This window comes from Danio rerio, chromosome 11 (assembly GCF_049306965.1).
Source record: "Danio rerio strain Tuebingen ecotype United States chromosome 11, GRCz12tu, whole genome shotgun sequence".
Taxonomy (NCBI): Eukaryota; Metazoa; Chordata; class Actinopteri; order Cypriniformes; family Danionidae; genus Danio; species Danio rerio.
The window spans coordinates 47,358,685-47,369,579 of NC_133186.1; the positions used below are offsets into that span (position 1 = coordinate 47,358,685).

A 10,895-nucleotide genomic window follows, 5' to 3' on the forward strand; every position below is an offset into this window, starting at 1 on the left:
TGCAAAAATTCGCCAGAAAACAGCTCGAGAACAGTCCGTCACGTTTACCCCAGATAAGACATTCAGTTACCATAAACCAGAAAATAAGTAAAACAACTGTATTTTTATAAATATATGCACTGTAATACAAACTTATTAAGTTAGTGGTGTTTAAAGGACATTCACTGCAGGAGCATTGGATTAAAACAATTAGCAATGGTTAAGGAACCAACTAACCAAACTAATGTTAATTATCAGGCCTGTAGCCAGCCTGGTGAAAAAGCTGGTTATTTTTTTCTCAAAAGTACCTTTTTGCAGTTATTTGCCTAATTTGTAACTTAAATAATGAGATTTAAATACTGAATTTAGTGGCATTTTAAGCACATGAACTGACTGTGATTTAACTATTACAGAAACAGATGCGACTGGCTTTATCATATCTAGATAATTATGTCTACATATTTACATCATACCTAGAAAGCTAGTACAATAAAAAAAAAATTCTCACTAATTCGCATGTATTTACATTTATATGACGCACATTTTATTGATTACAGTTATTTTATTTCACCAAAACTGCACATAACTTATTCTGTGAAAACAAATATTAAGCTTCATCAGTAGTTACGCCTCATTTACACGGGGCTTCAGCGTCAACGCTTGACTGAAGGCATGTTTGAAGTTGGGGCTGAAGCGATCATAGAATTAATAGAAACGTCAGCCAATGAAATTCAGTCAGCAATAGCACTGTCTAGCTGGTGTATTTGCATACAGTGATCTGATTGGCTGACGCTTCCTTCGGCGCTTGAAAAATTGAGCTAGTCCCGACTTCTGCAGCGAACAACGCCTCTAAAGCAGCGCCTACGGATCCACAATGCAGTTCGACAACGCCTGACGCCACCAATTCAAAGTGAATAGGAAGCAATGACGCTGACGCCCCGTGTGAATGGGGCGTTAAAGCTATTCAGTTTGGCCTCATCAGCTTCAGCTCCTCCAAATAATGAATGAACACTGTGGAGGGACGACACAAACCCTGCGCTAAGTGCAATGCGCGTGATGTATGCGCTCATTTTAAGTACTTGGATAACACAATAAATGTTATACAACCTATTTTTATTTAAGAGTGACATAATCCAAAAGATCAGGGGTTTTTGACACTACATCAGGGGCTTAAGCCCCCAAAGCCCCCCCATCGCAACAACATGCTTTTTAAATATTTTTTATTATCAATTTTCCAAGCAAACAAAATTCGGTGAATTTTACAATTATTTATTATATTAAAGCTTTACAATCTCAAAAAACCTATGTAAAATTAAAAAACACGAGATCAAAGATGTCACAGTTGTTGGACGGGTTTATCTCTAATCCTACTGTAATAAAACACACCTGAATCTGCTAATGAAGGCCTTCAAAACCGTATGCTAACATGACAACAGTGTGGATATACCGATATGGATACAGCATATTAATACTGGTTCTTATCGATAAAGTTTTCAACATTATTCTCTATAAGTTGATGCAAGGATATGTTGAACATGTCATCATCTCTTAAAAACTGTTCAGCTTTAGCACAGTTTACAAACAGCTGCATGCTAACATAAGGATGGAGAAATAAATCCTGTTCCTCACTTGAGTTGGATGCTTGTTTTTGTTAGTAAATGTTTTCTTGTATAACGTTGCCACCTTTATTCATGCTACACACTGCAAAAATTGTGTAGCATTTGTCTTATTTTGAGTCCAAATATCCTAAAATTAATAACTCGAAGCATTTTCTAGACAAGCAAGAAGTATTCAGAAATATGTCAGAAATAAGCAAAATAATACAGTGAGTAAATCAACGTATTTCAAAGTGAAAACTAGATTATTTATCTTACTCCATTGTTAGATTATTTTGCATGTTTTAAGAAAAAACTCAGTTTTGACTTACTATTTCTAAAAACAAGACAACATTTTTTGCTTCTTGAAATAAAATGCTAGAAAATGCTTCTTGATTTAAGAATATTATTAGATATTTGGACTAGAAACAAGACAAAAACTCAAGGTTTTTTTGCAGTATACTGCATTCATGTTGCATTCGCAGACATTATTTAGAGTTGTAAAATAATAAGCAGCAAGTTTTAGTTTGTAATTAACAGCAAAGTATTCAAAGACAAAGCAGTGCAATTATTGGTACCGTTTATCCTGAAGCTTATTGGTAGTCTATTGACCCAATTACATACTGGTCCAAAAATACACCAGTTCTCTGTATCCCAACAACAGTGATATACAAATTTTCCTTTAATGGTTTTTGTAAACAGTTGATGTTGTCGAATTGATTCCAGACGTGTGTTGAGGGTGAAGTTAAACTGCTGCATTCTGTCCTCCAGCTCGGCTTTATGCCTCAAATTCCATGATAACAGCTTTCATTTCCAGAGTTTGTGGTTCCGGGGAAACATCAGCTGCTGGAGCGTTCACACTGCTGAGGTCAACACAAGAGGAAAACTTTAATGTAGACCATAATATACAAATAACACAAAGAATATGTCATAAGATAAAAATAAATACACTATAGGAAAACTCACATTACACGGTCAGTTTGGACACACTCTGACAAATGAAGAGAGAAAAGCATCAAAATTAACCGTGAAAACACTCTTAAAACTGACAAATTCTAAACATATGGAAATTAATAAACAAATTGGATCTAAACAGTAATATTTAACCAAAAAGATTATGACAAAATCTAATAAAAAATTTAAAAACCAAACACAATTAAGAACAACAGAACTAAAATAATAGGGTAACACTTTACAATAAGGTTCATTAGTTAATGCATTTACTAACATGAACTAATCATGAACAACACATGTACAGCATTTATTAATCAGAATTGAACATTTACTAATGCATTATTTACCTCCAAGTCAATGCTTGTCAACATTAGTTAATCCACCATGAGTTAACATGAACTAACAATGAACTACTGTATTTTCATTAACTAACATTGTCTAACATGAACAAATACAGCAGTAAATGTATTGTTTACTGTTTGTTCATGTTAGTAAATGCATTAATTAACATTAACTAATGAACCTTTTTGTAACGTGTGACCAATAATATTTCAATATCATAAACTCTAACTGAATTTTAAAAATGTGGCCTTGTCAACAAACAGCACTGACGTTAGTAACTGGAAATAAACTAAGCTAAAACAGAAATAAACATAAAAAACTAAACTAATTAAAAATCCATTTCTAAATGGCTAAAAACAACAACAATCGTAACTGTTTGATAGTGGCTAATTAATATAATTAGTACAATCTCATTCATACATTTTAGTACAATCTGCTCATCCCACAGTGAGGGGTTGGTTTAGGTTTATCCCTGCAGGCACAGGACATCAACATGACGTCATATTGATGTTGTACCCTAACGTACCCCAACGTCATGGAGACGTTAGATTTTGTTTGGAAATGAAAATAGGGTTGACATCACAACTCAACGGCAGGCCAACGTCAATGTTCAATGTTCAACCTAAAATCAACCACATATCAACGTCTTATCATGTTACGTTGTATGGACGCTACCACTGTGACGTCTATCAGATGTAGGATTTTGGTCATTTTCCAACACAACCTAAAATCAACCAAAAATCAACGTAATTTGATGTCGTTATTGGACGTCAAAATAACATTGTCCTTAGACGCTGACTAGACGTTGAATTTTGGTCACCTGACGTCATGATCTAAATCTAACCTAATAATAACGTCTTATGTTGTGTGCCTGCTGGGATACTTTAAAAACTCCACTTTTTCATACAAATAAATCATATCAATTTATACAAATCAGACACTTTTCTGACAATACGTAAAATATTAATGTTTTCTTGTGAGTTTGGGCTGAAAAACAAGTGTATTCGATTAAAAATATAAGCATATTAGATTAAAAAATATTAAATAAAGAAAACTGAAATTGAAAAAACTGAAAACTAAATAGTATAAGTGTGAACTGACGATTGCTGTGCTGTTTGCAGGTGTGGTTTTTACGCTCGATGTTCCAGAACATAAAAATTGAGCCTCCGACGATCACCATCGACAGAAAACCACAGAAGACTAATGCGATGACCTCCATCGACGGCAATGCAGGATCTGTAAAGAACATACAGAAACACCATCAGCTGGAGTGTATGGATGTTCCCCAGTGATGGGTTGCAGCTGGAAGGGCATCTGCTGCGTAAAACATATGCTGGATAAGTTGGCGGTTCATCCCGCTGTGGTGACCCCAGATTAATAAAAGGACTAGGCCGAAAAGAAAATGAACGAATGAATGTAAATCGCTCACCTGTCCTCTGAACGAAGACTTCTGCACTCTCCAGCCAGACGGAGCTCTCGTTGAAACTGTCCCGTACACAGCATCGATAATAGCCAGAGTTAATATCAGTGAGGATTAAGATCTGTCCGCGATCACTGACAGCGTGAGCGTCGCCCCCTGCTGGAAGGGAGGAATGGTTCACAGACCAGGAGAACTGGGGGAACGTTCCTCTTTCTGGGACGCATTTGAGAAGAGCAGCTTCTGTCATCGCATTGACGTCATGGAGGTACGTCAGCATCACATGCACAGCGCCACCTACAGGAACTGACACACATGGGTTAACAGAGAGATTTTAGATACTAGTATTAAGGTTTTCAGTTCATTAGTGTCAGTGCATCAGTGTACCCCTCATTAATCGCAGGAGATTGTTCTAAAATTAACAATAGGCGAAATCCGTTTAGTAGTCCGCTTTTTTTTTACAATTATTACAGATGTTTTAAGGCTGTAAACCCCCTCACTACACACTTTATAGACTTTTCTCAGACAGGCTTTAACATTCACACACTGTTTAAACACTCTCAAATTCAAATCTTAGCATTACAGAATGAAACCAAAAATTAAAACCTGAGCTTCGCTTATTTATTCTGTAATGGCTCCCAACGGCAGCGTAACTTCTACCTTCCTTTTGCATGTCCAGAAGTTCAGCTTTTTGTGTGATGGTTAGCAAGTCAAGTCAAGTTGAGCTTAATTGTCATTCCGCTACATGTGTGGACATACAGAGGAACCAAATGTCATGTCTTGCAGGGCAGCATAAAATAATCATAAATAAAAACACAACACCGGACATAAGAGCTATTTCAAAAAACCTATTCATAACTAACATATTCTATACTTAACTATACACATGAGACAGGCTATACAAGTATATATTCCTCTGCCTTTTGGATGCTACTGCAGGTGACGTTGTCAGTGCAGAAAGTTTCGTCGACAGTCTCGAAGAAAGCTTGCAAACATATAGTCCAACACTTCAGAGTCACACTGCTAGCGATCGAATTGATCAATTGGTACCGGGCCATAAAAGAGATCATAAATTATTTCTGTAGAAAATATTCCCACCGCGACTTGGATTCTTCCACTCACCCCCACCATCTTAGTTAAATGGACTATGTCAAAATCCACCACGAAGCGGGAAGAATGATCGCTAGAATATAGCGCAGTGGTGGTTGTTTACAGTTTAAAGCTATAAAACAGGTAATATAGAGTCCAAATCAGCAGAGCATTTAAGGATTGTGCATATAACGTTATGTGTGTGTGAATCGCTAAGTAACCCAAAATCATTGCAATGTGTATCTGTATGGAGTTTCACATAATCATACTCATTAGGGCTGTAACATGCCAATGCATACATGTAATTGGGCTATACGGTTGTATTATTGTTAATATGTTCGTCAGTTGAGATGTTTGGCACAGATGTTATGTATATGATGCATATAAACCTTGATTGAAACATAATCAGACCGCGATAGTGCAACTAGCGCATGCGCACTGAGTTGTTCATGATTAACCTGGATGCACGAACGCAGCAGCTGTGTTCACGTGAAGAACCAAACCCCCCCAGCCCACACCGGTCCGTTGTGAAATTGACAAACGTTGACCGGTCTGCGGTGATAAAAAGGTTGGGGACTACTGCTGTACTGTACAGATGTAACACCTCCAGTCCTACGCCACCCGACCCGCTCCAAGCTGGTATCGAACCGGCGACCTTCCGCATGGGAGTCGGTTGCTCTAACAAGGAGGCTAAAAATCATGGCCTCTAGCATCTGTTGTTAGAGCACCTTTAGAGGTCAGAGGAGTGAGATTTACCTGCACAGCACCTATTACACAGACACGGCACAGACATTGACATGGGTCTACAGCCAATCAAGATGCAGAACACAGGCGCTGCAGAAAAAAAAGCATGTCAAACTGCACAAAACAATTGCAAAAGGGGAACTGCGTTATAGCGAGGGATCACTTATTCCTATTTCAGTTATTTGGCAAGGCAACATTTTTCATTTTAATTAGCATTTAGCATTTAATTTAGCATTAGCATGATGTTTAGCATTTAGATTTTATGTTAGTTTATTAATTTAGCAATACTAAATTATTTTACATTTGTAAATGTTACTATTAACATTTCATTATTATATTTAGAATTTGATGATCTTTATTATTTTAAAGACTTAACTAAGACAGTTAGCGTGATGAGTTTGAGCTGTATGAGACGGGTTCATCCGCATGTCTAGCAGGTATATCAATAAATATACTGATGTGCAGATCAGACTTCTGGGTGGTCGTTTATCCTATCTTTACCGCTTCAGTGGCGTTGCTCGCTGCAGAAGTTGGGAATTTCTAAACTTTTCAAGTGCCAACAAAAGCGTCAGCCAATCAGATTGCTTTATGCAAATACCCCAGCTCATACTGTAGCTGATTGTGGACTACATTAATTGGCTGACGCTGCTATGACGCTCACGTCAGGCTGAACTTCAGACACGCCCTCTGTCAAGTGTTGATGCTAGTAATGTGAGCTGGAAATGAACGTTTGTGAAATGTTCAGGACTGATTGGTACTAAACTCGATACTTAGTGTGCACTAGGCTTTAGTATCACTGCGCTCACCCACGTGTAAGTGCACAGGGTCCGACAGCAGCGTCCGGGTGTCTGTTTGAGCTCTACACCGAGCGGAACCCAGATCTTGCCCCATAAGGATTGGCACAGAGAAGCTGGAGCTCAGAGCATCCACATGTTTCTGCTCCAGCTGCCGTCCGTCCAGCAGGAGAGTAAAGAGCAGCGGCGGAGAGCCAGACGCCACAGCACAGCTGATGTTGGCCTGCAGGGCGGCACCGTCCCACCACACCCACAGAGACGCAGACAGCTGAGAGATGTGCTCTGAAAAACACAACGTCAGCACTGAAACATAAACACACCTGCTGTTTAACCTGTGTGTGTTGTTCAGATTGACTTCCCCTTGGTGATGTTGGGGCAGTTTTTGCTCCATTGACCTCCATTATAATCACATTTATTGATTGTAAAGCCATGGCATCATGCATTCTTGATTGTTGCTGGCTTTTCCTGATGGAAAGAGGTAAAATGTGTAATTTTTACAGTTTGCAATCAATAAATGTGATTATAAATGAAGTCAATGGGGTCGAAAACAGCGCCAACATCACCAAAGGAGAGTCAATCAAAGTGTACTGTTGAGTTTTTGAACATTTTCAAAGCAACTTCCCAAAATATGTGTCAAAATAAGAGTTGTCCATTAAAATCATCCTATTTGCTGAAACACACAGAAGGTCATGGCCAAATTAAGACTCAAAATCAGCCCACGTGGATGAAAACGACCCAACAGCACACAAGGGTTAAAGCTCTTCCACAATAAAATTAGTTTAAAAGCAAAAGTCGTACTCTTGACGATGACCTGTATATTGGGGCTGCTGGAGAATCTCGGGTTGACCGTCACCTGGTTTTCAGCCATGCAGGAGTATATCCCAGCATGCCGTTCACCTGCGCTGTCCACCGTGAGTGTGTCTGCATTGATGCGGTAGAGTCCTGAAGACGGATTCACCTGCTGCTGATTATGAAACCAGCTGAAGGACAGATGTGTTCCCTTCCGGACCTCACAGCGCAGAACCAGCTTCTGTCCTTCATACAGCAGCGGCGGGTGTGGGTCTGCAGATACACGAGCGCCCAACACTGGAACTGACACCACAACACTGTTCACACACAAACTAATACACGCTGTGCTGAAATGGGACTTTTAAAGCATGCATAGTTTTGATTTTACTTGTACATTAATAATGCGCACTATTAAAATAAAGACTGTCAGTATTAGTGTACTCACTCACTGTCTGGAAGGGGATTGTGTTGCTGCTCAGTCCTCCGTTGGTCACCCTGCAGGAGTATTCGCCCTCTGACCCCTCGGTGACCTGAAGGTCAAAGGTCACGTTGATGTTGTGCTCTGTTGCAATGAGACCTTCAGTGTCCTTCCAGAGTTCAAAGGTTAAAGGTGAAAGCCAGTCTGGAACTTTGCATTCGAACTGGACTTGAGACCCTCGATAAGCGAGACGGGGTCCAGAGAGAACCGGTTTCAGATGCAAACCAGCTGTAGAGCACAAACACACTTCAAACCCACACACTGATCATTATTAAACACTCATGCAGCTTTTGAGTATGTCTTATTACTTTATTTTACGGTGTCATTATTACTCGTTTCATGTGTCAGAGAGTATTAGCGGATTATATGTAATCTAGATTACGTAATAGGTTTACAAAAAATCAAGTACATGTAATTAAACTACTTTTAGAAATACTTGTAATCAGACTACTGTTACTTTTTATCAGTTACATGATTGCTTATTTACACAATGGCAATAAGTTGTTCACAATTGTTATATACATTTGTGATTTTCTCATTTACATTGTTGCTGTTATCTGATGTTTTTAAAATGAAATATTTAAATATTTGTTGTGAATTTAATGTTCTTCAATATTGTTTTTTGTAATCTTGTTGTTTTTTTAAATGCACCTAATATGAAGTGATGTTTTAAACTCATCAGCTGTGCTTTAGTGTTATTCAGTGTTACTCTAAGCGAACACTAACAGAGAACTATTGTGAAGTATTGACTGTCCATCATTGCACTTTAAACAGATGATGTTGAGGCTCTTGATGATGATGAAGAATGAAGGTATTTTTACTTTCTATTTGTCAAAATATCACAAGATTATCCTGTTTCAATATATGTGATGGCAGATAAGGGTAAGCACAAAAGTAATTTAAAAGTAATCTACAAAAGAGCACAAAAGTAATGTAAATGAAATCCAAAAATAATGTACAAAAGAGCACAAAAATAATTAACTGTAATCCAAAGCTAATGTACAAAAGAGCACCAAAGTAATGTAAATGTAATCAGAAGGTAATCTACAAAACAGCACAAAAGTAATCTAAATGTAATCAATAAGTAATCTACAAAGACCACAAAAGTAATGTAAATGTAATCCAAAAGTAATGTATACAGTAATAGAGCACCAAAGTAATCTAAATATAATTTATAAGTAATCTACAAAAGAGCACAAAAGTATTGTAAATGTAATCCAAAGGTAATTTACAAAAGAGCACAAAAGTAATCTAAATGTAATCCAAAGGTAATGTATGAAAGAGCACAAAATTAATCTAAATGTAATCCAAAGTAATCTACAAGAGCTAAGAAGTAATCTAAATGTAATCAATAAGTATTCTACAAAGAGCACAAAAGTAATCTAAATGTAGTCTAAAAGTAATGTACAAAAGAGCACAAAAGTAATGTAAAAGTAATCAATAAGTATTCTTCAAAAGTAATCAAAACGTAATCTAAAAGTAATCTACGAAAGAGCACAAAATTAATCTAAATGTAATCCAAAATAATTATCTACAAAAGTAATCGAAATGCAATCAATAAGTTCTCTACAAAAGAGCACAAATGTAATCTAAACGTAATCTACAAAAGAGCACAAAAATAATTTGCACTACCATAAATGAGTAATTTAAGAAGTTAATATCGACTGCACATTCTGCCATATAATTTGTAATCAGTAACTGATTAATATTCATGTATAATCCAGCCAGATCTGCATGTACCTACTGTAGAATAACAAAAAATCTTGCATCATTACTTGCAAATTACTTTAAACAACCATCATCAACCCTCGCCATATACATGTAGTAATTAATATTACTTAGTACTTAATTATATGCATTAGTTACTCTATAAACAAGTACAATGCAAAATAACATGTGAACAAACTTTATGAAAAAAACAGCAGTAAAGTGCAATAAACAACAAGAAAATGTTTGTAAAATAATAAAAAGACATTTAAACGAGCGTTCAGCACAAGCTTAGTGAAATCAAGAAATAATAGGAGTACCGATTTTGGCCACGGGTCCCAATGAAACTGCGACACAAAGGAGAATGCAGTGCATAAATACAGTGAGGTTTAAACTTTGTGAATATTTAGCGGATTATCTTCTGTAGTGAATTTTCTTTAACTCACCGCCAAGTGACATGAAGAGAAAACACAGGCTTCGGCTCATCATACACTCACATACTGACATTGTGTGTGTGTGAGTAAAAAAGAGAGAGTGTGTGTGTTTGTATTTGTGTGTATGTGTGTGTATATGTTTGTGTGTGTGATATCAGCGAGCCGCAGGTCTTTCTCATCTTGTGTTCATCAGAGATAATGATGGAGCTTCACGTAAGGAGTCATTTTTACATAATTGTACACAAAAACCGCACAAAACGTGTTCATTACTTGAAATAAACATCGACTGAAGTCAAATAAAATGTTCTAAAATTTCACATATTTTAAGGTTTACTACTAAAGTTACACTATTTTTCATTATAACATTATTAAAAAATTCAAAAAGGCTATTATGAAATAAATTATACTGAAAAACACAACACAACATACACATGCACATAAATGCTCAAAGCAGAACAGAATTATTACATTTAATTTAACAAACAAACACATACAATATACACACATTGAAATATTTAAGATTAGAAAAAGTGACACAAATATCAAAATATTTTTTTAATTAAAATTATTATT

General features: G+C 36.7%; 1 protein-coding gene and 1 long non-coding RNA gene across 40 annotated transcripts in view; one reads left to right on the forward strand and one right to left on the reverse strand.

Moving 5' to 3' along the window:
- Positions 1-10,895, forward strand: part of LOC137496744 (uncharacterized) — a 46,525-nt gene that overhangs the window by 15,132 nt on the left and 20,498 nt on the right. For 9 of the 10 annotated variants that reach the window (XR_012387409.1, XR_012387398.1, XR_012387406.1 and 6 more), the window contains exon 2: positions 3,992-4,555. This is a non-coding gene — a long non-coding RNA (uncharacterized lncRNA). Of the gene's footprint in view, positions 1-3,991; positions 4,556-8,955; positions 8,993-10,895 lie in introns of all 10 variants that reach the window. The other variant, XR_012387408.1, reaches the window with a different exon arrangement.
- On the reverse strand, positions 501-10,390 carry LOC101886098 (Fc receptor-like protein 5). 30 transcript variants are annotated; one of them, XR_012387397.1, is made up of 10 exons: positions 10,335-10,390; positions 10,209-10,235; positions 8,153-8,409; positions 7,713-8,006; positions 6,927-7,196; positions 4,300-4,593; positions 3,972-4,106; positions 2,541-2,565; positions 941-2,437; positions 501-667 (listed from the first exon to the last, which is right to left on the reverse strand). XR_012387397.1 is itself a non-coding variant. In XM_073917203.1 (9 exons), exons 4-9 carry the CDS (start codon positions 7,780-7,782, stop codon positions 2,353-2,355), a joined length of 876 nt encoding a protein of 291 aa, XP_073773304.1. In that variant the 5' UTR covers positions 7,783-7,976; positions 8,153-8,409; positions 10,209-10,235; positions 10,335-10,390; the 3' UTR covers positions 501-2,352. The 30 variants fall into 30 exon arrangements, 22 of the variants coding, with proteins under 22 accessions (XP_073773304.1, XP_073773300.1, XP_073773302.1 ...); XR_012387390.1 differs by having other exon boundaries at positions 8,149-8,409; XR_012387391.1 differs by lacking the exon at positions 10,209-10,235 and having other exon boundaries at positions 8,149-8,409.